The following is a 27,892-nucleotide window of genomic DNA, read 5'->3' as shown; positions in this document are numbered from 1 at the left end:
TTTGTTTGCTTAATCCCTCAATCTTCTGTAATCGGGATGAGAGGGAGAGAGCATGCTGCCTGATTTAGGACTGCACAGTCCATGTTGGGACCTGCAAGGAAGAAAGACAACCGAACTGGCCATTACAAGAGATGGGGGGAGGGGGCAGACTTCAACCACAAACAGTTTGGGGAACTTAAGACTAACCAGTTTCTTAGAAAGAGAAGAAGAGTCAAAAGCAACAAGATGCTTTCAGACATCAGCACAAAAGGAAGTGAAGAGGACTCTCTATTGGTGAGAATTATTGCTCGCATGTCCAACATGTTTTACTTGATATCAGGGAAATTAACTTTGATGTGTGCATCAGAGGCATCGGGTCATGGAAGTTAAAGGAAGCTTGAAAAGTGGAGAGGTGAAGCAGAAGGGTAGATTCTGGCAGGAAGTTGAAGCCACAGCTGAAGATGAATTTAAAGAATTTTTTTTTAAAGAGATATGTTTGTGCAAAAGAAGTTTTGCTCGACAAACAGAAAAAGTGCCAAAAACAAAATAAATGGTAGTTGGGGGTGGGCGGTTGAAAGGTTTAACAAGACGTCAAACTGCCATCAGGTGGAAATGTTATCTCCATATCTGTTATTGTTAAAACATTAGCAATGATCATATTAGCTTAAAAAAAGATGTACTTGCATGTTTTACATCAACGGTCAATACAGCTACAAGCCCATGTGGTGCAATGTAGAAGAGTTTTTTTGTTTCCTTACACTGAAAAAGAAGAAACATGATTTCAGTTGCGTCCATATACAGTATAGACTTTATTGTCATTCTAATATACTGCACTAAGTAGGGGTGTTAAAAAAAATCGATTCGGCGATATATCGCGATACTACATCGCGCGATTCTCGAATCGATTCAATAATCGGCAGAATCGATATTTTTATTTTTATTTTTTTTAATTTTTTTTTATTTTTTTTAGGATTCACACCTTGAGCATGGAAGAATGTTATATGAACGGAACATTAAGCCTTAATATTTTATTTTAATGCTGTTCAAACATGAAACAGATTACAACCTCTATAAGACTGAAACTTCAGATAAATAAATAATACATTTTCATATAAATCTTACACTCTACAAGCTTACTGATTAGTATTTTCTAAATTTGAATGAAAAAAATCGCAACAATCGACTTATAAATTCGTATCGGGATTAATCGGTATCGAATCGAATCGTGACCTGTGAATCGTGATACGAATCGAATCGTCAGGTACTAGGCAATTCACACCCCTAGCACTAAGTATACAGAACGTTATGACGTTGCACGGCTTTAGCAGAAAAAAAAAAAAAACGGAAAAGAAACGGACAATACCAATAGCAACCACAACCAGCAGCTGAAAATGCTAAGGTTGAATATATATAATGATAAAAGAGAAATAAAAATAGAATGTATATTTACAATGACGGCAGCAGTAATAACTAACGTAAAGTGACATTACAGTGACAACACAGTGCAGATCTCGGAATGAAGTGATGAAATTGCATTTTACGCTTACAAGACTAACAAAAAAATAATTGTAATAATAATGAAAATGTTTCTTTGGCAATTAATTTAATGCAGTACACGAGCTTTTGAGTTGATTTTATACGTGATTTTAAGTGTATTTATTTTGGTATTACAGCATGGCCATTACGTCACTCTTGGGCGACAGCTGTGCATTTGGCTATGTTTGATTTGCAGATGGTTGTTTTTAAAACAATATTCGTGTTGGCTTTTTACTACACATTAATTACCGGGATGTTTATATTAATCTTGCACACAATAAATATTTTTTTAAATGAAAACTAACACTAAAACTAATAAAAGCTAAACTAAAACAAAGCATTTTTAAACAAACTAAAAATAATAAAAACTAACAAACCAGCTCTGAAAAATAATCAAAAATAAATTTAAAATTAAAAACAAATATCAAAATGAGATAAAAACTAACTGTAATGAAAATTCCTAAACTATTATAACCCCGCTTAAGAATACGTATGCTTCACTCAAAGATTGGTGTCATCTTCATTGTCTGCTCCTCCAACCAAACATACAGTACAGGCCAAAAGTTTGGACAAAGTGTCTGGTTGGTGCTGGATTTCACTTTGCGTCATCTTTCTTACCTTTGATCCTTCCTCTGGTCTCCTGACAACTTCACGACTGTGGAGGGACTCTGAAGTATCCGGTTAAGGTGAAGGGTATGGGATTTTTATTAGGATTCAGGTGAATTAATGAGCACAAACTCACGCACGCACGCAGACAAAAAAAAGTTTGGACACACTTTCTCATTCACTTTCTTTATTCTCATGACTGGTTGTGGTTACTTTGTAGATTCTCACTGAATGCATCAGAACTATGTATGAACTGATGTGACGTTATGAACTTAACCACAAAAAAAGGTGAAATCACTGAAAACATGTTTTATAAATTAGATTCTTGAAAATAGCCATCCTTTGCTCCGGTTAATTTTCTGCATACTCTTGGCAATTTTACCTCTGGGAACTCCTTAAAGACTGTTGGAAAATCCTTTCAGGTGTATACCCTTTGAAGCTCATTGAGAGAATGCCAAGAATGTGCAAAAAAATAATCAGAGAAAATGGTGGCGATTTATTTATTTTATTATTTTCACCTTTTTTTGTTAAGTACATAACTCCATATGTGTTCGTTAGTTGTCATAGTTGTTGTCGTCATAGTTTTGACTCCTTTAGTGAGAATCTACAACGTACATAGTAGTGAATGTATTGAATGAGAAGGTGTGTCCAAACTTTTGGCTTGTACTGTATGCTAGCAAACACTGAAGGACAACTTCCTGACTATAGCTTGTCCCAGGGGTTCAGGTAAAGGTTTAAGGTCTTATAACAATCACCAATATCAGACCGGATCACGATGTGAAATTGCTCTGACTCACCCCTTAGTGACATCAGGCTGCCAAGAAGAGTCACCAACAAACCTGCCACATGTCACTTGTCAGCATGGCTGAGGGCTGGGCGATCAGAGAGACTCACAGTTCCCCACCAAATCTGTTGGCGTATCTTAGATGAAGCTTCAGAAGTTAAATTGCCTGCTGGTGTTCTGTCTGGCCTTAAAATTCCCACTTTGAAGTGAGAGGAGACTAAAATCCTGAAAGACAACTTCTGGTTCCAAAATGTTTGCTAAATAAACAATTAAATCGAATTATTGCCAAGGACAGGAAATGGGCCAAAGCATATTTTGAGAAGTTCATTATTTTCAGATTTAGCGTTGAAAAAAAAAGAGAGTAGCTTATTTTGAGAGCATTACAACAAGGAAATGGAACCAATTTATAGAAATGCAAAAACATAAACATTGATGCTCAACCCTATCCTCCATTGCTCCTACCAGACCCTCATTCCAGCTTTACAGTCATGCTCCACTTTTGCCACTTTTGTATTTTATTTTTTATTAGTTTTAGTTTTGTTTTTTGTTTTTGTTTTTTTAAATACGTCATTTTAGTTTAGTTTTTATTAGTCTTAGTATTTGTTGTTTTTAGTTGTTTCGTTTGTGTATTTCTAGTGTGGAAGATGTTTTTTTAAATATAAATATATATATATATATCACGGTAAGTGTTGTGTATAGTATAAACAACAACAACACTATTTTAAATACAACCATCTGCAAATCATACAGGTACTGTAAAGCAGTCTAAGAGTTTGAAGTACAATAAGCGCAGTGCATAATGCTGCTTCTGAAGTTAGATCCATCACAACCCTCCCTAACATCTTAAATAAGGCTAGGATGGTCTTGCTTTCCACATGAGAGCACGCGTTTCGGGCTGAATTAAGTGACAAGAGCAGGGAAGCCATTTAACCACACAAGCACTGCTGTCACTGAAAAGCAATGTCATTCTGTTGGTGCTTTTATTGGCTGCCGATAACGTTGCTTCGAGGCCACACACAATCTAATGGCTACAACTCTCAGACGACTGTTCGACCTTCCTTCTTCCAGCTAATGACCGTGCTGTAATATCAAAGTAAATACTTTTAAAATTAACCCCACAGGCAAGCATTACTCATTTTTATTTTAGTTTGTTAACAAAAATGTATTTTTAATTTTACTTATTTTGTTAGTTTTCATAACTAAAACAACCTCGGCCTGGGTGTGTTGAACAACGCTGGCAAAAGGCATGCTGTACAGACAGATTATACATCAAGTAAATCGGACTTACAGATAAGTGGAGCTGAAGTGGGTTGAAGCGTCTCATCCTCCTTAGACCTTCGTCAAACCCTCTCACATCACCTGCAACTCGTTAGCGACAAAGAGGCTATATGATTGTAGCCAAGTAGGAGTTTATTTCAAGAGTCTGAAATCACTGATATGATGGAAAAGGATAATGGAATGTGATCCCATGCGTCAGAAGATGTGTTCCCTTTGTCACTACGGTTTATCCAAAAGCCGGACAAGAAACTTAAACTTCTGTCCTGCTCAATAATTTTCTGTTCCAGATGAGAATAGAATGCAAAAGACAAAGCACTCAGGTGTGATCCCAGCAGACGGGGATGGTTTCATGGCCTCGACATGTGACGACCCCCGCTTGGGTGCTGGTCCATCTGAGGATTCTGAGATGAACCTGGATGGTTCAGACTCTGGAAGTGTCCTCTCTGATGATTCCGTTCTTCCGAACTTTGAAAGAGATGATAAGTATGCAGAGCCTCCTAAAACACTATATGAGGCATGTGCTCGGAATGATCCCATCTCCCTGCGAAGGATACTGGAAAGAGGCGTTACAAAGGAAGAGGCCATGGAGTTGGACATTAATGGCAGGGTGAGAAACAGTGCAATTAAATCTGACACAACTGTTAATGCTCAACTCCAAACTGCCCCTCACTTATGGGGGCCATCCCACCAAATTGGTGCCATTTGCCTGTGGTAACTTGAAATTAAAATGTCTTTTTTCAACTCTAAATCTGATAACATAAATATTAAGCTTCTCAAAATGTGTATCAGCCCATCTCAGGCATTTTAAGACATTATTTTATTACTGTATAGTGAAGCTCCGTTTAAGTAACATGCCTGAAAGTAACAGGAGAGTAAGTTTTTATTTTAGCATATAATTAGGCAGTACATGAAATATATCCACATTGCATTTATGCTAATGACAAATATTTATTTATATACATATATTTTTGTCACAAAGAAATAATAATAATAATAATAATTTGGGACAGAGCCACAGAAAAAAAAATATTATGCAAGATTAGTGAATTTATTCTAAAGGCCTGCAATGCATCCACATAAGGCAACTTCTGGACCATGTGACTTGCGTGATAATTTTTTTCTGATGGTGTAATGTGCATGTGTAACAGGAAGCGCATGGACTTGACTAAAGTGTCGAATTAAACTAAATTATATTATTATTATCATTATTATTATTATTATTATTATTATTATTATTATTATTATTATCATTATTATTATTACATGGTTATGAGAGAGGCAACAAATGCTATCCACTACAATTATTTAAATATAGAATCCAATATGCAGGCCAATACTAAAAAACAAAACAAAACAAAAAAACATTTTTACACTTAATTTAATCGTGCATTCAGACATTGTATTTCCTGGTGCTGCAAATGGCACCGATTTGGTGGAATGGCCCATATACCCTATATTTTCTCCTATTAACTAATAAATAATATTAAATGACTTCTACTTCTATGTCAATGAACAATAAACGCCTAAATAAAAATGATAATGGACAGTAAAAGGTTGAGTACATTTTGTGATGCCACCCTGCTTATAGCTTGTGTACGTTGTTGCCCATCAGAGTGGACTAATGGTGGCTGTGAGCAAAGGGTTTGTGGACATCGTCACCACGCTCCATGTATGCCCTCTAATAGACGTAAACCACCAAGACAATGATGGCAACTCTGCCCTCATGATTGCAGCCCAGGCTGGTATGTTCCACCACAATTGAGATACCACACACCCAAGAATCAAGCCTCCATTCACTCCGATGTTTTCTTTATCCAGGCTTCACCACTATTCTAAACTACATGCTGAACTACTACTCTGGTGTGGACACTGAGGTCAGGGATCCTCGTGGCTTCACCGCCCTCATCAAGGCAGGCCTGCAGGGCAGAGAGGACTGCGTGTCGGCCCTCCTCATGCATGGTAACTTGCAGCATGGCCTTTCTCTTGCGTGCATGCATGCACACCATCTACGCCATTAGGTGACAAGTAAAGTTTTGCATCTATTATTAAGACAACACTGTTGATGAATTATTACAAACAGAACCTGAATTATAGATATCTATAATGAGAGGCCCCATATACATGAATGGCCAAAGTGATGTCACTTCTCCTTAGCAAAATGACATTGCAATTGCAGATATCTAAAATTAGAAATGTTTGCAGGAAGACCATAGCTCAATGTGAGTGAGATTTTCTTTCTGACTAGGCAAAACTGAATTGCTGATATTAACATATTTCCAGTCTAGCTGTTTATATAGTCAAAGAGGTGCTCATCCACTGAATGGTTGACTTCCAAAAGTGGCCACATGGTGGGGTTATTTGCCTGTACTGTACGTCTATCCATCTGTCCATTTTCTGGACAGCATTGAGCCTATCCAGCTGACTTAGGGCAAAAAGCAGGTTACACCATGGACAAACCACTCACACTTATGAACAATTTAGATTTTGGGACTGTAAGAGGAAGACTCATTGCCCTGAGAAAACCCACGAAATCAAAATGAAAACTCCCCCACAGGAAGGGTGAAGGCAACATTTAAACCACAAACGTCACAAATTCGTAGAAGTGGTGGTAACCACTGGCCACTGCGATAAAGCAGCAATTGACTCCCGTTATATGTCTTGACACTAGTAAACAAGCGGGCATTAATATTTAACTTGATACATTCTATCTTTTGTCATGCACAGGTGCCGATATGAATGCAATGGACCATGTTCAATCCCGTGGTTTGAAGGATTGGGTCTTGAAGACGGGAAGATTTGAGACAATGAAGAGAATACGCTATCTGCAAGCTCATCCTGTCGCTGAACAATTTTGTGATAGCTACACACCTGAGTGGCCGGAGCTCAAACAGCTAGTGGCAAAGGCCACTGCCACCAAAACCACAGGTCAGAAACTACGACAGCGCATAAAGGACAGCTTCACTTTCAGCTTCCCTCAGGACCCCCAAGACAACGGGGTCATGGATCACATGGTGCGTATGACCACAAGCATCCGCAGCCCCCTCATAGCCACTGCTTGCCATCCACTCTGTCCCAGCAGCCCCCCAGAAATCGGCAAGCGGCGCTTTGCTGTTCCCGAACTGCTTGAAAAGCACAGTATCAAAAAGCTGGAGGAATCCACAGTGTCTCACAGAAACGGTTCTCTCACCTGCTCTTCTCCCAACGCTGCATCAGTTGCCTCGGTATCCCTGACCTCCTGCTGCCAGGAGGCAGAGCGCAGGCAGAGCGCGCCACCCGGTGGCGGCATGAGAGTCTTTATTCCACGCAGCATGGCGCACAGGAACAGCATCTTCCCCACGGGCTGTGTCCCAAAAATTGAAGTGACCAAATCTGGCGAGCCTACACCGAAGAAAGAGAAGAAGAAAAAAAGGCAGAAGGGATACCTGGAGCCTCCTGTGTGGAAGTATAAGGAGGCCAAGGAGGAGAAAAAGAGGGAGAAGCGAAAGGAAATGGAAAGAGAGCAAGAGAGAATGTCCAAGCTGGGGTACAAAAATAAAGACAAAACATGACCCATGTTGAATTTTACCACATAAGATTGTTGACTCTTTTGAAGACTATTTTGACACAAAGTTTGTATAAGCTGCTGGAGTAAATCATGCAGTATGGATTGGATTCCAAAAACCACGCTGGGTCTTGCATTTAATTGGGTTTTAGCAAGTTCTTATTTCTTATTGAGATAATATAATATGAAAGGTCAATGCAAACAATGAAATTTACACATTGTGAGGCTCTCATGACTCCATATAGGGACCCTAGCGTAAAACACCAACTGATAACAGCGCAAAAATAACAGTGGCAACGTAAGATGAGGGTCCTATTGACAGTCCAGTATGTGACGTGTTCGCCCTGCCCAAAAGCATTATGGAAACTGGTGAAAAACAGTTTAAAGCAATCTCTCCACAATTCAGTGCTGCATAGTTTTCAGTCGTTTCACATCATCTTTCAACAAGTATATCAACAATCTAAAGCATAGAGATCCGGGCGTTGACGTCACGCGTCCCAAAATGGCCGTTAGCGCAGCCATTTTGGCAGCATAGAAAACCCGTCTGCCACTTTGACTAAACGGCAAATGCGACACTCTAACAATGATTGACAGCTGTTGTGGACCACCTACAACACCGAAAAGAGGCAAAAAAGGGATCGAGCATTCTCCAGGCTACCAAAAGCGCAATCAATGCATAGCCAATGGAGCACATTTACATGGTGACTGAATCAACAGATGCTAAATGTTACCACAATCAAAATGTGGGGAAATAATCAGTTTTGTTTACGGTTGTTGTACGGTTTAATAGATATTACACAGTTGAATTTAATAACTGACCAACGCCATGAAGAAGACTTTTTACAGCATAAATGACGGCAGCTGCGGCCCAATTAGCAGCTGCTACGTACCTAGATAACACTGCAAGACTTGCATGAAACTGCTAACTTTGATGCCATTTTGACCACAGAAGGGGAAACTTGTAAACTAACTTGTAAAGCATTTGTATGATCAGATTTGAAAGCACTCACCGGTGTAAGAGAGGAGGTAATTCCACAAAAAAAATAAAAAATAAAAAAAAATAAAAAATAAAAGCACTCCTGACACTTCATCCGCAATCCAACCTGTCCATCTTGCGCATGTACATGGTTGTAGTCCATTACTGCGCCACCACTTTCCTGCCACAGGGGGGCGTGTTCAGAGAAATAGTCACGTGACGTCCGGATCTCTATTGGGAACAAAATCATCATAAAATAAAATCATTGACACCTAACAATCTGGCCATGTTTCAGCATTTTTAATGTCAAAAGATATGGGAAGCTATTTTGAACATACTGTACACTGGATATTAAGTTCAAGAAAAAGACAGGAACTACTGTAACTTTCACTCTGTTTGCAACATGTAGGCTACTGTAGCATCTACCCGATGCCTTTATGTCCTCATGGCAGAACTTTTATTACATTTCCTAAACACCTCAGGAAACTAGATCTATTAGGTCTCACTGAATTTCATTATACCAAAAAAATTTTGAACCATTTTATCCTACCATTAAACTGTTTACCATTAAACTGATGTGGTCATTTTAAGACTGTTGCATCACATAAGATTATTATTAGTATGAGGTCTCACTTCCTCTTCGCCACGGGAACTTGCTGACTTTAGGTCAGCGCTGCAATAAATAGGCTCCATCCCCGGAGTGCACTGCAGGAACACATTAGATGAGTAAGTAAGGCATGATCTGGGCCAAGAAGGACACAATTAGCCCAGTGGCAGTGACAGCAATTTCAGAAATGTGACTAAAGTTACAAATATACAGCTGAAGTAATGCTCTCAGACTAAAAAAGAATATTTTACTGAGATGAACTGAATGCAGACATTCGTCTGTGTAAAATAAACACTGTAGCTACAAGGTCAGTGCACGCTTATTTACACAGCAGTAACGTCACGTGAGAGCATCCAGTCGCGTCTGCACTAAGTCCTAACGCAAAGGGATGATGGAGGCCAAGCACAAGAGGGATGTAGACGACTGAGGACAACATATGTGGCACTGACCTAATGCTGCCATCACCAACACGACGGAGGCAATCATGCAGCTTATTCGCTAAGTACAAGACCAAACAGAAGGGTGCAATGACATGAGATCAAGTCTTCTTCAGTAATAACCTGCACAATCTAATGAAGCTTCATCCAAAGCATTTCCCTATTATTGTTAATTTGCAAGCATATAACTAGCCAAGATGTCCACTAGCAAGAGGCTGAGCTGCACTGTATTTGTTTACGAGACTAGACTGTGAGGTCAGTACCGTGATCCCCTGCTATTTGTGGGTGATAGGGAGCAAGCCCTACCATGAATAGGGAAGTAAGAAAGGGACCCACAAAAGGTTTATCATTGCTATTGATGCCGTAAGATCGTGACAAAGCACTAAATGAAGATCCTCAACTGATATCAACCTACTACCTTGGTATCAGGGCGTCCCAAGATGGTGCCAAAGCAATATGTCATCAAAATAATTTTTTTCTATTTGAAATTAATGGGAACAAAATAGTCAAATGAAAAATTGCAGTATTGTACTCAATAAAAATACTCTTAATAAACCTGCAAACATGGAAAATGTGAACGCAAAACACCAGCGGACCAAACCTTCCTTGTTCTACTTCTGTGAGGTCTATGTTGTTGTTTTGTTTTTTGTCACATCTTCAGATAGGTAAATTTACAAGTAGCGGTTAACATATACGTGGGGGCACACTGCACACTGTGTGTCCCTTAAATATGTTCCATGTGGGGACTCGCCACGCATCTGTACCACATCAAAAATATGATTACATGCAATTATTTACTAGCTGTCCATGACCCATCAAGAAGATGTTTAACATACCAATCGGGCTCCAGTGATAAGATCAATAAATTCTCTTTTGAATGATGAGGAAAATCCAAATAGAGGAAAGAAATGCCATGTTGAAATATCAGCTACTTTTACAAACACACGGGTGGTATCCAGATTATTTACACCAGCAGAGTGAGCCTTATAACTGAGCTGTATCTGATTTTGAAACCTTTAACATTGCAAATAAGTCAAACTACATTTCTGACTCAGTCAATCTAAACTCACCATTGTTATGGTCGCAAAAATAGAATGTTTTGCGACATTTCATCAAACAGTGTCCATTGAGTTCAGTATGTTGCTATTGCTATTCTGGCCTTGTGACAATAATAAAATAAAATAAATAAAAAATCTAACTACCGATAAATAATAATAAAGAAAAGCTAAAGCTCGCAATTGTACGACATGCATCTCTGTCCTTCACTCCTTTTTATCTTTGTAAAGCCAGAATTGTTTAACTCTTGTATTGCAATGCATTAGGCACAGGTAGCAAACTCAAAGCCCGGGGGGCAGGTCTGGCCCGCCGCCGCAACATTTTATGTGGCCCGCTGAAGAAAATCAAGCATGTCAACGTTCATGATGCTTGCTAAAATCTGTACCAAAATTTCTAATTGTCATTTGTAATAAATAACATTGAGATAGTTCAAGCATTTTCTTATTACCGAACTCCTTCTTACAGTAACTTAATAGTACCATTATCCTGATTTCAAAACGAGTTATCCAACAATTTGCTGTACACTGTATATGTAATAATATGAGGAGATAAGACATATGGTTTCACAGTAACGACTAGCGAAGGGAAAACAAAACTATAATTTGGCTAGTGACAAAAATCAGTTTGACACCCCTGTGCAAGTGCACGCATGCATCTGTGTTACCTGAATTTCCTCTGTTTGCACTTTGCATACTGTTCGTAGCATTTTAAAACTATAAACTTAAGTGAAACTGAAGTGTCATATTTTCCATTGAGAGAAAGATATTGCTTAGGTGACGCAGTCTGAAATAAAAAATAAATAAATAAATAAACGAATCGCGGGTGTTTTTGCGCCCACAGCTCACATCAAGTGTTATTGTATCATTGAGTGCTCTTTGAAGCACATTCCTGCCAATGTGCAGTGCAGACTCAGTCCGCAGGGGAAAGGGAAAATGAGAGGTTTAGCAACAGGAAAACCGCTATGAGAACATTCCAGGCAGAGCAGAGTTGAGCTGAGCGGGACAATGAGGGGTGGGACAAAACTGTACTTTGAAAAAAAAAAAATGTAATCTTGCCTTTTGATCACGGTCAAAGACATCAACAAAAGGCCTTCATCGGACAGAACTTGTTTGAGCAGCCCTCACAGGGTGGAAGCAGTCTGGCTCCGGGCTGCTAGTTTATGTGTCATCGCAGATTTGGAACGAGATCCGAGATGAGATAATCTCACACTGCTGCGTCTGCGTCTTCGATTATTTTCGCTTCTGTCGCACTTATGGACCACTTAAAAACGCAGCTTTTGGGTGGCAACTTTGTCCACAAACGCCAAACAAGGATGCGAGTTGATTTTGGATCAACCATCTTCAATTGAGCTTTTCTCGGAGAAAAGAAAGTCTCACAAGTATGGACACGTAAATGGAGGGCATTTGAAATGGACGTGGAAGACGTGCGGTGTTCACACGCATCAAGTTAAAAGGAGAGCTGATAACAGGTAATGGCGTCAAAAGCGTTTTGTTGACTTGTGAAGGATGAATTATGTTATGTATTCTAGGAATTAAATGTTTTTGATACCGAACCTTAAGTCACGTGTGTATTCCGAGTTCTAACAGGTGTCATCAAGTGATCAACTACAGATGGAGATTGTTTTGACAAAGTTTCCATGCACGCACTATTTACCAGTTAGCGTATTTGTGAGACGTTTCATGCAAAGAAAGAAATTACATCATGTTATAATAAACTAGCAGTTAAAATCACAGTACCATTGCGATTCCTGTCGAAGTGAGTGCAGTGAAATAGTATCAATATCAAAGTTGGACTCGCCCGCTCATTCATTTACTGCCTTTAGTATTTTAACATTTATTATACATTGGACAGAAACTAGTACCGATTTGCCCCTGTGTAATTTATCACAGAGCTACTTCAAAAGACTGAGCCATGACCATATATATGTATATATATATATATATATATATATATATATATATATATATATATATATATATATATATATATATATATATATATATATATATATATATATATATATATTAGGGGTGTTAAAAAATTGATTCGGCAATATATCGCGATACTACAACACGCAATTCTCGAATCGATTCAATAGGCAGCCGAATCGATTTTTTAACATCCATTTTTGATGGAAAAATATTCAACAAAACGTCTAACTTTCATACCTTAAGCAATGGAAGAATGTTATATTAATGGAGCATTAAGCCTTAATATTTTATTTCAATGCTGTTCTAACATGAAAAAGTTTACAACCTGTTTGTTAAATACAGTGGCTCAGTTCTAAAACTGAAGTTTGAGATCAATAAATAATACATTTTCATACAAATCTTACAGTGTACATGTACAAGTTTACTGAATGGTATTTTCTAAAATTGAGTAGAAAAAAAAATCGCAACAATCGACTTGTAAATTCATATCGGGATTAATCGGTATCGAATCGAATCGTGACCTATGAATCGTGATACGGATCGAATCGTCAGGTACTAGGCAATTCACACCCCTAATATATATATATATATATATATATATATATATATATATATATATATATATATATATATATATATATATATATATATATATATATATATATATATATATATATATATATTAGGGGTGTTAAAAAAAATCGATTCGGCGATATATCGCGATACTACATCGCGCAATTCTCGAATCGATTCAATAATAGGCAAAATCGATTTTTTTTTTTTTTTTTTCTTTTTTTTTTAGGATTCACACCTTAAGCATGGAAGAATGTTATATGAACGGAACATTAAGCCTTAATATTTTTATTTTAATGCTGTTTAAACATGAAACAGATTACAACCTCTATAAGACTGAAATTTCAGATAAATAAATAATACATTTTCATATAAATCTTACACTCTACAAGCTTACTGATTAGTATTTTCTAAATTTGAATGAAAAAAAATCGCAACAATCGACTTATAAATTCGTATCGGGATTAATCGGTATCGAATCGTGACCTGTGAATCGTGATACGAATCGAATCGTCAGGTACGAGGCAATTCACACCCTCTAATATATATATATATATATATATATATATATATATATATATTTTTTTTTTTTTTTTTTTCACTTGTAGTCACAAAGCTTTTTTTTTTTTTTTTTTTCCTTCGTTCTTGTATTAGACCTATAATATGATGATCCAAAGTTTTGGAATCCCCAGCTGGCAACTGTGCTGGCTGGACATATGTCCTCCTCAATCCCTGTTCATTGCGTGCAAGTGGAACACGTCCGAAAGTGGTCGCCAGTCAATCACAGGGCAAGCAAACATTGCCACTCACAGTCACACATATTAACAAGTTAGACTTAGAGTCTTGGACTGTCATGTCTGACTGTCATGTCATGTTTTTGGAATTCATATAGAATATAAAATATCCAGACAAAACCCACGCAAGCATGTGGAGAACATACAGTACGAACATTGGATATGATAGAGCCACTCATCCACAAGTGTTCAAGTCTCCACATCAGACTCAACTGAAATAAAATCTAGATCAGGGGTGTCAAACTCATATTAGCTCAAGGGCCACATGGAGGGAAATATATTACTATGCGGGCCAGATCGATAAAATCATGGTACATGACTTAAAAACAATTGGCGTGAATTATATGCAGATTTTCACCTTTTTTTTTGTTTTTTTTCCTATTTTTGTGGGTCAGCCCAATTATAGTGGGTCTCAACTGTAAATCTATTGTTAAAAAAAATTGCATTAATGCAAATAGAATGCAGCAACACTTTGCCTGTATGAGTTATAGCTACCTGTTCTGCATATATTGTTCCCAGAATACTTTGTATAGCGCAGTTAATAAAGTTATAACTAAGTAAAGTTATAACTATAATCTAACTAAGGACGTTAATCCTTGTCATAGGTGTTTATATTATTAGTAATTGAATTTGTGTCATATTTAACACGTTTATGTCGGTCTATGATTTTATTTTATTTTATTTTATTTTATTTTATGAACATAACTAGGTGGTGTGTAAAATAATGACATCCAGGGAAATTCCATTTACACGTTGCATTGCTCATATGAGGATTGCTTTTGAAATTACGAATTTATATGTTTTGATTGAGGCTGGCTGATTAATTGGTCCGACTGCTATTTTTTATTTTTATTTTTATTTTTTTATTTTTTTTTTTACAATACAAAATCATCTCGCGGCCAGATTAAACCGCTTTGTGGGCCTGATCCGGCCCGCGAGCCGTATGTTTGACACCACTGATCTAGATCATTGCCTTTCTTTTCTCAATTTCATAGAACTCGTGCATGTGAGAGCATGCAGGCATTAAGACGCCTGCCAAGCCAAGCAGAGCTTTGTCTGCCAGATGAAGACACACTGAGTCATTCCAGTCTGTCACTGTAATTTGCAGAAAGTCCCAAACGCTGGATTCGTGACTTTTGGGTTGTACATAATAAACACACAACACATTGTGAGCATCTGAGTAGAATTGTCTATTGGATGTCTGTTACAGTTGTGCATTAAAATGAGAGCTTTTTATTTTGTGCGGTGAGGCCCAGTTCAGGGGCTCACAGGATGCTGTTCTGTTGCATGCCCCCACCAACCACCACTAGAGCCACACAGTCATCCAGATGGAATGAGAGATCTGCCTCCTTGAGTCTAAATTGTCGATGGGAGGAAGAGATGACAATGGATCTTTTCCCCTTGGGTCACAGGGGTGTAGCTTTGGACAGAACGGGCTCAGAGAGGAAGCATGCTGGAGTCGAATGTCAGACCAGCCTACGATGGGAGACCCGATTACGATAAAGTGATAGTTAAATAAATGAAAGCCAGCTGTGCCCTTCCACTGAGAATATGAGTGGGTGGAGTTGTGTTTATTCTAGACTATACTGATTTACCAGCACTGACTTGCTGCCGAGACAATGCAGGAAATGCTAGCTAATGTTTGGTCGAATATGGCTTGTGGTTTAAGAATGGAGTTCAGGAGGCTGTTAACCGGATTTGGAGGGGGTGGTGGCGGGTGGGGTGGAAAGTCTAAAGATAGTTTGTTAGGTATTTATCAGATTTTCATGTCAGGTGGAAATGGCGTCCAGCAGAGATTTCACATTTATTTGACTCAGTTAATGTGTGAGCATCAGACATCAGGCAATCGCTGATTTAATCATCACTGCTAAACTTCAGGTGTAAATAGGCCTAAATTTGCAATAAATAGTTGCCCCAAGCAGCCTGGTAAATGAGTGCTTAGTGCATCCGTCTCACAGTGCTGAGGTTAGGTTTGGAATCTCTGCGTCAAGCTTCCTGTATGGAGTTTGAATGTTCTACCCATACTTGTCTTATTCAGGAATTTCGACTTCCTCTCACATTCAAAACAAAAACATGCTATAGGTTAATTGGGGCCTCTAGAGGACTCTGGTGTGTGAAATAAATGGTTGTCTATCTGTGCCCTGTGATTGGAATGGTAACCATTCCCAGGTGAATCCCACTTCTCACCCAAAGTCAGCTGGGAAACACTCCAGTTTACCAGGTCGCAACCCTAATGATGATAAGCTCCGCTGCATAAAAGGATGAATGGATAGTTGTCCCAATATGTGAAAAATGTGAAAATGCACCTTACAAGTGGATTTTGCATAATAGGAAACATTTAGTTTTACTCTTACATTTCTTTTAAAATGTCTCATTTAAGTAACAAATTAAACAATACAGTCATTTTTTAAAACCATTTGAGTATACGCAGGCCTGCAATAAGACTAAAAGCAGGTCCATCATGTCCTCATAAAATGCTTACATTAGCCAAAAATGTTCAACTTGTCAGCAAGCGCACACATTTTTCTGTTTGCATGTGCATTGTCTGCGTGTTGTAAATTAATTATTTGTTTCAAGTGTAGAATCTTGACCAGTATGCATTTCTTAACAGCATATTATTTACTTCAGTGGCTCTCAACTATTTTTCAGTGACATAAATACCCCCTGTGAAATATTTTTTTTCAGCAAAGTACCCCCTAACCAGCGCAAAGCATTTCTGAGTGGAAAAAAACAAAAGAAAAAGACTTAAAACCAACTTTTTTGTTTGTTTGTTTGTTTGTTTTTGGAGTGTTTTGGAACTCTGTATTTATGTGGTCTCTTGAACTATTTGGAAATAAAAAGATATAAATAAGAACGAACAAATTATCAATCCATTTTCTTAACCGCTTGCTCCTCACAAGGGCCGTGGGGGTGCTGGAGCCTATCCCAGCTGGCTTCGGGCAGTAGGCGGGGTACACCTTGAATTGGTTGCCAGCCAATCGCAGGGCACACAGAGACGAACAACCATCTACACTCACAAGCACACCTAGGGACAATTCGGAGCGCCCAATTAACCTGGCACGCATGTCTTTAGAATGTGGGAGGAGACCGGAGTACCCGGAGAAGACCCACGAAGGCACGGGGAGAACATGCAAACTCCACCCAGGAAGGCCAAAGCCTGGACTCAAACCCGAGTTCTCAGTACTGGGAGGCGGACATGCTAACCAGTCTTCCACCATGCCGCCCCGAACAATTTAATGAATTATAAATAAAGATTTGTGCGCATAAGAATTATCAACATTAAGTGTCCTCCTTTGGGCTCATAGTAAAGCTCCGAAAAACAAATAACAGAGTTTTTTAAATAAAGTTTTTGACAGGTGATTCTAAGTGGCATATGACAAGTTGGGTCAAACTATTCTGGTATGGGGGAGATGTTGGGTTTTTAGGACACTGAAATTGAAAACCCTACTGAATATAAAATTAATTTTATGAACTTATATTTTTCTGAAATATTTACATATACTTTTGAAATATATCTCCCCTACCCCCTGGAGTGCCTTCACGTATCCTCATTTGAGAACCACTGATGTACTTAATACAATGAACATTAAGTTTATTAGAAAATCGCAACTTTTAGCCTATCCTATATTATGTAGCCTATTGATACTTGCAGAATGTGAAGTTGTGAGCACTTACCCAACAACAGCATGCTTCCGCATTGTATGCAGGCTGTGCTCCTTGCGTGACCCCCTGGCAGTGCGGCCCTAAACAATGAGCAGCCAGAGTCTCGCCGGCCAGCCGGGTGGGGCCACTCAATGGCAGGAAGCATCACCATCAATATTTACTCTGCAAGCAGGGCAGCTGAGTCGTCGACAGGCCTGATGCCTGGGTAGCAAAGCGCCACACGCAGTCTCAGCCCACTTATACAAACACTCTGGAGTGCTGTTACAGCCCCCCCACCCAAGTTCCCCCCCAATCTAGAGCAATTACAACACAGGCAGACAGGCTGGGCCCACTGACCGTTGTTTTGGACCTCATTGCTTCCTCTGTGGCTTTGGATTTAGATTTCATTAACAGTGCAGCTGAAATGTCAAGAAAATAGCATTTCTAATTGTATCTATCTTTTACTACGTGTATTATCTGTGTTTATTTACTCTGTGTCTGGTCCCCAGAATGGAAGGCTCTCTTGGCTTCACAGTGGTGCTAGTTGGACTGTTGCTGTTGATGTCTGCTGACCACGCAGGTGAGTGAATGATAAAGTTGCGCGTAGCAGCCATTACCAATATAGTGTCTCGTGATTCTATGTAACCAACATCGATCTCTAATGATAATAATGATCATAATAATATTGAGGCGTTTACTTGTTAATGCACACACACATTGAGTTCCTCCACATATTGACTTGGTTCACAGGCATATTATGTTCCCCTTCATCTAACAATTAGCGTAGATTTTCAACATAGAAGGGCCAAAACATCCCTAATGAAAAATAAATTACACTAAAAAACTAGCCACCAGAGGGTGCTAGAACTACACAAATGGAAATCAACCTGACATTTTTAACCGATGTGTTGCTTTTAAATATCGTGAACATGACGACAACAATATTGTCACAGTTGTACTATAGCAATTGAAATATTTGGTTACATTAAAAAAACAAAAACAAAAAAACATAAGAGCATGTGGTCTTGTTCTCTGTATGGTGCAAAATTTGCTACACAGTATACAGCAGAGGAAAAATGACTTTCCCGAGATATAAAAATTCACATCATAATTGAATAAATTCTGTGATTGCCCTGCCAAGCGACTAACAACTATGTTGTAAATCAGTGGTGTCAAACATAAGGCCCGCGGGCCGGATCAGGCCCGCAAAGGGGTTTAATCCGGCCCGTGCGATGATTTCGTAAAGTTAAAAACAATAAAATAAATTTTAATGTCGGACTAATTAATCAGCCACAATCAAAATATATAAAACTTGTAACTTCACAAGCAGTTCTCAGATGAGCAATGCAACTTGTACGGGTGAATCGTCCTTGATGTCATTATTTTACACACAACTTAAAGTTACGGCTTGTTTAATTATTATTATTTTAATCATAGACCGACAAACGTGTTAAATACGACACAAATTCAATTACTGGTAACACAAATAGATATGACAAGGATTAGCGTCCTTATAACGTCATTAACTGCGCCAAGCAATGCATTCTGGGAACAATATATATGCAAAACAGGTAGATTTAACACGTCTAGGACTCAGTGTTGGCGCGTTCCATTTGCAGTTGTATTATTTTTTGGAACAATGTGATGACAGTTGAGCTCTGTAATTTAGGGCTGGCACACAAATAGCGAAAATCTGCGTATAATTGACGGCAATCGTTTTTAAGTTATATACCGTTATTTTACTGATGCGGCCCACTTGGGTAGTATATTTTCCTCTATGCGGCCCCTGAGCTAACATGAGTTTGACACCCCTGTTGTAAACTATTCATTTTCAGCTCTTCCATCCATCTGTCAGTCCATTTTCTATTACATGTATGATGTAGTCCATTGGGTCAGTCAGTTACAGGAAGGACACATAGACGCTTATATTACATGTTTATGTAAGAGAAAAGAAAACACCAAAACTCAAACACAGAAAGACCCAAACCGACACAATTTTGAATCCACAACTTTCTAGTCTCATCTTCTGCTCATCTTGAACTGCTCCTCTGCCTCCTGGTGGGCAAAAAATATGTAAGTCAATTCAAAGGAATGCAAAGCATTGCTTCATAAGAAACCTCCAAATTCTCCAGAAATTGGTATGACTATACAAGAAATAACCACACGTTTGTTTTTTTTTACTCAATCCCTTTTCAGATTCAGAGGATGACGGAAAGCTGCTGTGTACGTGCGAGAACGAAAAAGGCACATGTGTGAATGACACATGTAGGGGGGACATCTGCTTTTACACGTGGGTGTACGGCCGTGAGGAGAAGGGTTGCTTCTCTAACAGCAACTACAGGGAGCAGTGCTTCACCTCCTTTGACCGCTTCCATGTCTACTGCTGCAGAGAGAACCTGTGCAATGCCTTTGCCACGCCGCCTCCAAACATCAGTCAGTACCCGTGACCTTACAATACTATTATGAACTTCACACTTTGAAACATTTTTTTTAATGTTTATGTGAGGGGTGTCAGGGAATTATTATTCTAATTATTTTTTTTATTGCAATTATCACATGACTTCAATAGTTAACTTGGGATTTCTGGTAATAATCGCAAATTTTATTTCTGTTCTAAATGTACAATGTTTCTTTTTCTGAGTTGTCATGGGGGAACATGTTAAACTAATAGAAATATGGCTGCATCTTTTAGTTATTGATACAGTAATTTCATAATATTTCATAAAATTGAGTTAAAATGAAAAAAAAGATGTGCTGTACTGTAAAAAAAAACAAAAAAAACTAGTATGATAATATTGATTTGTGTTGACGTCATTTTTATGCCACTAGATTGCATAATTGCATTTGTAAGACATTGGTGACGGCACTGCATTATTCTTTTAATACTAAGAGCTATCTAATCTTTAACGTGAAGTAACTTGTGAAACTCTGCATATTTTTAAAATTGTAAATAGAAATTGACTCCAGTTTCCACAAATAAATGCATTACTATTACATTTATTACTACTAAATTTTGATGTGGTGACATGTTTGCTACTGGAATTTCCCCAGTCAGGCTTTCCAAGTAAGGGGGGGCCATTAATCGTGTTTAAAAAAAAAAAAAAAAAAGTGCCATTAAAGGAACTTTATATTAAGATAGATATATAGATAGATAATTATAGATAGATAGATAGATATGTACTTTACAAATTCCAATGGGAAATTGAAATTACAGATGTTATTGTATTTGTATTTTTCTTCAAGAATGTGTAAATGAACAAAACAAAAATGTGTCACCAGCGACAGTTTACTGACAAAGAAAAAGGAGCGGAAAGTGACAGCGGCATCCATGTTATGAAACTGAAAAATGGCCTTTGTGCATGCAGATGGCGAGACGACCACAATACCGCCACAGCAGCCCCGTCCAGAGCTGTGGATCACTGTGGCTCTATTGCTCTTATTAATGGCTGCCAGTTTGTGTGGCATGCTGATCTTCCTGCGCTTCCGGCGTGCGCACTTCCGCCTCAAAAATGCAGATGACCATGATGTCACTATGCTCAAGGTCCCCAACGGAGAAGACCCTACTTATGGCGTGAGAGATTTGATGTTTAACGTGGTACAATATTCACATATTTCAGAGTTTGTGTATGGACCGCGTGTGTGTTGTTTTTCTAGGGTATATTTGATGAGTTTTGTACATCAGGGAGTGGGACTGGCCTTCCATATCTGGTCCAAAGGACAATGGCCAGGCAGATTTCGCTTGTCGAATGTGTTGGTCAGTCTTAATTATAATGAAACGGTTGCATTTTTGTACCGAACACGTTTCTCATTATTGACATCCCGTCCCAGGTAAAGGCAGGTATGGGGAGGTGTGGAGAGGAACCTGGATGGGGGAGAGCGTAGCAGTCAAGATCTTCTCCTCCAGAGACGAGCAGTCCTGGTTCAGAGAGACCGAGATCTATAATACAGTGCAGCTTAGGCACGACAACATACTGGGTACTGCTCCAGATTTGATGCCAGCAGATGTGGAGCATCAGGCTACAGGCCAACTCTAACAGCTGTCTTCTATTCCCACTTCAGGTTTCATAGCTTCTGATATGACATCCAAGAATTCCAGCACCCAGCTGTGGCTCGTCACCCACTTTCACGAGCTGGGTTCGCTCTACGACTTCCTGCAGTACAGCAGCTTCGAGCCCGAGAGCTGCCTGACCATGTGCCTGTCTGTGGCCTGCGGCCTGGTCCACCTCCACACCGAGATCGTCAGCTCCCAGGGCAAACCCGCCATCGCCCACCGAGATTTGAAGAGCAGAAACATCCTGGTGAAGAGGAACGGGCAGTGCTGCATCGCTGACCTCGGTGAGAGTTCGGCATCGCCGCTCCTCACAGTTTATCAGCATGACTTGTAAATGATTCGCCCCGTTTTACTCCTCTGTCAGGTCTGGCTGTGATCCACTCTCAATCCAACGACTATTTGGATGTGGGCCACAACCCTCGTGTGGGGACCAAACGTTACATGGCGCCTGAGGTGCTGGATGAGAGCATACGAATGGACGTTTTTGAGTCCTACAAGCAAACGGACATCTGGGCCCTGGGCTTGGTCTTCTGGGAAATTTCACGCAGGACAATCGTCAATGGTAACCACACTAACGGCTTTGTAGTATATGTACAGTGGGACCTCCAAAGTTCCAATTCGAAATTTAACCAATGTTTTTACTCTTTATTGTACTCAATGGTGAAGCTTTAGCCGAGAACTGTTTTTCACCATTTTAGTTTTCCTGATTTTTTTTTTTTTTTTCATATGGCTAAAATGACACCAAGTGACACATTTTGGAGTCCTAAAAGAGTCACCCCATGCCCACTGTATAAGAACTTGAAATGAGCTCCCTTTATTCACATTGGCGGTTATGCAGCGCATTTGAAAACGCATCTTCCATTATGATGGTCCACTCCACTGGCATGTCACAGAGTGTGACATGGGAGCCAGTGTGTGGACAGGGGCTTTGCTATCAGCGCTGATATTTGGAATTTTAATATATATTGGTATCGCCCTTTATTGATATATATATATATATATATATATATATATGAAGGCCGCTAATAGGTTAAAATACATTATCAGTTAACTTTGTAAGAGATGCTGCTGACCGTGGGAACTCTTTGAACATTTTGTTTTTGTTTGAAAGTGAAACAAAGACACGTGGAAATGTAACATTACAAATATATTGAAAAATTTGACAAAATTATTTACTATAGGGAGCTATACTATACTTATTTTAATTTTCATTAAATGTTGTAGCTGCTGACCCTTGGAGCTAAAGATTTCAAACAAAGATGTTTATTCTTAAGATTTAATAAATAAATAAATAAAAGACTGCAACATTTTGCAAATCTGAAAGGTTGTTGAATAAATAATATGCTTTAAGACATTTCTACAAAGAGTTAGAATTTGTATTTTTTATTTAGATGTCAATATTTGTTTCCTTTTTTATTGAAAATGAATATCTGCGGCGCACCGGTGGAAGACTGGTTAGCACGTCCGCCTCCGACTTCTGACTTGGGTTCGAGTCCAGGCTCTGGCCTTCCTGGGGGAGATTGCATGCCCGCGTGGGTCTTCTCCGGGCACTCAGGTCTCCTCCCACATTCCAAAGACATGCATGGCAGGTTAATTGGGTGCTCCTAATTGTCCCTTGGTGTGCTTGTGATTCCTTGATTAATAATAATCAGTATATCACCCCTGAAAAAAACATATCATCTATCTCTATTTTGATGCTTTGTTTTATATATGTGGTGATTTTTGTTTAAATCAATCCAAATAGGCATTTTTGTTAACAACATTCTTTTCTGTGGCTGTGTCAAATTTAGATAGAATGTATAGGGACTTTTAAGTGTAAGTCTTTTAAAATGAATTGCAAAAAAAAAAAAAAAGTTCATTCTCTGTCCCAACTGCTCAGTACAATATGGCTAAACCAACAGTCTGGCCTACTGCACATTAGTCAGCAGCACATTGTCATCAAACGGTGGTTAACTATTTTTTAACTATTTTTTCTTTTAGAAATGTTAAAACTAAAAGGTGACCTTAACATTGCTTAGTTGGGTGGTAACAATTTATTCTGGAGCCAAAGAAATTTATTCAACCAGTGTTTGACTTTATGTGAAGAATAAAAACAATACACTGTGTACTGTTTATGTTTTCTCAGACATGTCTGGCTGTTTGCATGTACATTAGAGGCAGTTAGTGCCATGTCTCTCAGCACTCGGCTGTTTCCCTTGTCTGTGTCTGTCTCGACTGTCCTCTCTCATGATTAGCGCTACAGTAATTATAAACAGTCTTATCTAGTGTCAGCACTCGCTTGTACATACACCAGACTCCAGAGTGCCAGCATGCAGATGAATACATGCACACAGTCACAAGCGCACGCACACACTCACTGCGCTAGATGCCGACACACATCCATACCATTTTGTGTGTGCAGTTCCCTAATCCCAGCATGGTCGCATGGGAGTTTCTATCTTTTCCTGTCTTCTTGTATAATCAAATGTGCTCCCACCATAACTCAACTCAACAAGGATTGCTATTCCAGCGCAGCCACGTTTTCCAAATGCATGCAGAGATTACAAAAAAATATGGATATAGGAGGCTCACAAGTTGTCTTCTCATAATGATGATAATGAGTCTTACAACATGACGCATTCCAGTTTAGTCCGGTTTCCCACTCGCCTCAAGGAATGTGTTGCAATATTTCTCGGAATAGAAGTTACACAGTTGAAAACATTCTTCTTCTTCTTCTTTTTTTTTCTCAGGAATTGTGGAAGAGTACCGTCCTCCCTTCTTTGACCTGGTGCCATCCGATCCCAGCTTTGAAGAGATGAAGAAAGTGGTCTGCGTGGACCAGCAGAGGCCCAGCTTGCACAACCGGCTGCACTCGCACCCGGTACGCCATGAATACGCATTACATATCACCTCTCAGATTGCACTTTTCACTTGCATTGTTTTGATCACAACGATGGATGCTTGTCAGCCAGCAACAATTCGCTTTCACGCAGATGTTATCCCACTACAGGTTTATGCAAAGGATTTTCAACATTTGCCCCATGTTGATGATCTATGTGAGACATAAATTTGATGATAATAGATGTAGGATAATGGCTATGTAAATGGGAATGCATCGTGCAAAGCCAGCATTTAAATTGAACCCTCTGACACTCTACCCACCCTCTTGTGTTGACGGTACAGTGGTGCCTTGAGATACAAGTTGAATTTGCTCTGTGACCACTCATAACTCAAAACACTTTTATCAAATCATCCATCCCCATTGAAATGAATGGAAATACCATTTATCTGTCCCAATTTTAAAAATGTTCATGTGTGTGGGGGGGTTTAACGAAGAAAATGCATACTAATAAAAATAAATGGACCATAAAGAATTTCACACTTTGGCATGATTAATTCATTGCACCAGGTGGCAGTATCATACAATCTGCAGACAAATGAAGAGAAGTTTCATTCAACTGAACTGGGACTCAGCAATTTGCAGTAATTTAAGTCATTTTATTTGCAATGGGTTAATAATACTAGATGCCTGTCAGTACTTTTATAGTGCGTCTACGTGTTTTGCTGCACTATTTATCTTTTAATATCGGTTCGCTAAAGCATAATAACTCCACATAGATGCTGTTTATTAGCCCGTCTATGCTGTTCACCATAATGTGTGAGTTGAGTGTAAAAGCAAAATTTTGTAGTTGTTATAAATGCACATGTCATTGTCTGTGTTTTGTCCTCTTTTTCTTAGTTTGACTATTTTAATTAGGGGCAGCATTAATCATTTTAAAACCTCTTTTGTTTACTATGCCAAACTGTTGCTTTTTGTGAAGTGAGCTGTTGAGTTCACTGCCATCATACAGAACTCAAATGTCAAAGAAAACAAAATGCCCAAACGGCAGCTTGAATCTTCATACCTCATTCACTCCCAGCCATTTTCACAGAAGCAATCCCGTTCACTCCCGCTGTTTGACTGGATTTTGACTGATTTTGCAAGGCCCACAGAATATTGGGTTCTCTTGCTATAAAAGCATGGAAACTATCAAAAGAAAGATTAAAGTCTCTTCTTTCATCAAGAAAAAAAAAGTATGTTTCTATCTGTTTCCGTTTTGCAGCAATTAGCATTAGAAGAGAGACAAGTTTCATCAGTTTTCAAAAATCTATTTAAAATTTCAGTAATTTAGCTTTTTTTTTCTACATGGCCCTTGTTGATCTCCTTTGCTCTGCTGCCACCTGCTGGCCGTTTGTGTAATAACTGCCATTTCTGCAACCGTTCTTTGCAGTTGAGAGGCTGCATCAAAGCCTTCAGTATGCTCTAGTCTAGCAGCTTAAAACAGAAAAAGAGAAAAAAAACGTATAGATACGTCTTTGGGACACTTAAAACTTTAAAAAAATACAAAAAATAAAATAAAAAATAAACGGATTTACACGTTATTGGGAGCAAATGAGTTACTCCCAAGTTGGGTCACTCACATCTCAAGGTACCATTTGTATCTGTAGCTGACAAAAAAAAAAAGATGCAGGCAATTAAATGCCGGGTTATCTATTACATATTCGATGCACCAATTTTGGACCACAGCCGGCGAATTTACAGCTCAACCTAACTTGGCGGGCAACAAAGGGGAGAGCCTCATAAGTGTGGGAAATGGAAGTCTTCAGGTGAAGAAGACTCAGCTTAGTTTTTTTTTTATATATTTATTTTGATTTATTATTCTTTATATATTTATATATTATATTATGTATTTATATCTGTACTATTTTTATTATGTTTTTTTTATTATATGTTATGTATTTATATTTTATTATATGCTTTTTGTTTACCGTTATGCTATATTTATTTTTATTTATTATATATATACATATATATTATATGTATTTTTTTATATATATTTTTATTATATGAATTGTTTATTTTTTTTTAAATTATCATTTATTGACATGTATTTCATTATTTTATATTTTTGTAATTTCTATTTTTATGTATATTTTATATTTAGTATATTTATTATAGAATTATGTTTTTATTTCCTTGTTTGATATTTATTCCATTATTATATTTTTATTAATTATTTATTTGTATTATTCCAGTATTCGTTTCTTCGGAGATTATCGTGGATTTCTTACCTGAGCAATATATCGATAATGGCGGTATTGTCATAACGTGAGATGATCGTTATCGTGAGCCTTGTATATGACATATGGTGAGGTGGCCACAGGTTCCCACCCCTAATTTAGTCCCAGTTAATGAGGGTTTAGTCCAGTGGAAAATGTGTTGCCAGAATTATTTGTTTGGTTTTTGTTGGCAAAATTTGCCGCTGCCAATTCTGGTTGCCTATATTGTAAATTGGATGGAGTCAAAAAGTCCATTCCATGTTAGTGCTATTCAGACCCGGGAAAAGGGAAGAACATTCTCTAATAGGGAGGGTATATTGGGCAATAAAGCAGATGTGACAGCGAACCTTAATCAAGCATGCGGTGGCATTCATCTGTACATTTGTCTGCGTGTGTCCAGATCATGTCGTCCATAGTGAAGATCATGAAGGAGTGTTGGTTTCAGAACCCACCAGCACGCCTCACAGCACTGCGTGTGAAGAAGACCCTCTCCAAACTGGACCATAACAGTGACTTCAGCGTCAAGAAACTCAAACAGGACATCTAGACTCACTGGAGTCAGCAACATGCAGAACAAAGACGCTCGAAGGGATTTTCTGCCTCATTCCCGCAAGCATGGTGGCGACTATCATTTGCATATTTTCAGTTAATGACTCACACACTTACTGCATTTTATTAAAAACAATATCATTTTCAGCAGTAGTGTCTAGACTGTTTTGCACCAAAGGATATTTGTCTTCCTCATGACCAAAGTTCGTAAAAACCTAAGAACAGACACAGACTTTTGTGATGAATAAGAATTACTATGCTTAACACAGCACAATGCCTGTTCTATAACACCTTTAACTTTTTTTTTTTTTTTTTTTTTTAGCTGCACAGACACGTTGAGTATGTAGTTTTGATATACTGTATAAAGATCACAATTTGTTATAAAATATTGGTGTAGATTGCTTCTTGCCAAAAATTTATCATTTACATGTCTTTCAGTATGTTTTGCGAATAAAACTGTTTTTTCAAGTGTT

The 27,892-nt window shown here is 38.5% G+C and overlaps 2 protein-coding genes and 1 long non-coding RNA gene across 5 annotated transcripts; 2 read left to right on the top strand and 1 right to left on the bottom strand.

Moving 5' to 3' along the window:
- Positions 1-28: 28 nt before the first annotated feature.
- On the top strand, positions 29-7,755 carry ankrd33aa (ankyrin repeat domain 33Aa). Of its 3 annotated transcripts, XM_077512984.1 has the most exons (6): positions 29-273; positions 4,471-4,666; positions 4,733-4,790; positions 5,796-5,925; positions 6,002-6,142; positions 6,908-7,755. In XM_077512984.1, exons 2-6 carry the CDS (start codon positions 4,482-4,484, stop codon positions 7,729-7,731), a joined length of 1,338 nt encoding a protein of 445 aa, XP_077369110.1. In that variant the 5' UTR covers positions 29-273; positions 4,471-4,481; the 3' UTR covers positions 7,732-7,755. The 3 variants fall into 3 exon arrangements, with proteins under 3 accessions (XP_077369110.1, XP_077369108.1, XP_077369109.1); XM_077512982.1 differs by having other exon boundaries at positions 31-273; positions 4,471-4,790; XM_077512983.1 differs by lacking the exon at positions 29-273 and having other exon boundaries at positions 4,101-4,790.
- LOC144013784 (uncharacterized) lies at positions 549-12,215 on the bottom strand. The gene is made up of 4 exons (XR_013282326.1): positions 11,856-12,215; positions 8,735-8,931; positions 4,194-7,701; positions 549-738 (listed from the first exon to the last, which is right to left on the bottom strand). It is a non-coding gene; the product is annotated as an uncharacterized LOC144013784 (long non-coding RNA).
- Positions 11,702-27,892, top strand: acvrl1 (activin A receptor like type 1). Its single transcript, XM_077512981.1, has 10 exons — positions 11,702-12,268; positions 18,250-18,320; positions 19,937-20,173; positions 21,106-21,311; positions 21,395-21,494; positions 21,569-21,715; positions 21,800-22,075; positions 22,156-22,353; positions 24,521-24,651; positions 27,271-27,892. Exons 2-10 carry the CDS (start codon positions 18,251-18,253, stop codon positions 27,415-27,417), a joined length of 1,512 nt encoding a protein of 503 aa, XP_077369107.1. The 5' UTR covers positions 11,702-12,268; position 18,250; the 3' UTR covers positions 27,418-27,892.

Source organism: Festucalex cinctus, chromosome 2 (assembly GCF_051991245.1).
Source record: "Festucalex cinctus isolate MCC-2025b chromosome 2, RoL_Fcin_1.0, whole genome shotgun sequence".
NCBI classification, from domain to species: Eukaryota; Metazoa; Chordata; class Actinopteri; order Syngnathiformes; family Syngnathidae; genus Festucalex; species Festucalex cinctus.
Note: the sequence above shows the minus strand (reverse complement) of the source record. Positions and strands in the feature narration are given on the sequence as shown.

Bases quoted from the DNA above. Each gene is read 5' to 3' on its own strand.
- ankrd33aa (XM_077512982.1), top strand. From the start codon at position 4,482: ATGCAAAAGACAAAGCACTCAGGTGTGATCCCAGCAGACGGGGATGGT. The intron at 4,791-5,795 runs GTGAGAAACAGT...GTTGCCCATCAG, and splicing joins AGTTGGACATTAATGGCAGG to AGTGGACTAATGGTGGCTGT. The intron at 5,926-6,001 runs GTATGTTCCACC...TTCTTTATCCAG, and splicing joins CATGATTGCAGCCCAGGCTG to GCTTCACCACTATTCTAAAC.
- acvrl1 (XM_077512981.1), top strand. From the start codon at position 18,251: ATGGAAGGCTCTCTTGGCTTCACAGTGGTGCTAGTTGGACTGTTGCTG. The intron at 21,495-21,568 runs GTCAGTCTTAAT...ATCCCGTCCCAG, and splicing joins TTCGCTTGTCGAATGTGTTG to GTAAAGGCAGGTATGGGGAG. The intron at 21,716-21,799 runs GTACTGCTCCAG...TTCCCACTTCAG, and splicing joins TAGGCACGACAACATACTGG to GTTTCATAGCTTCTGATATG.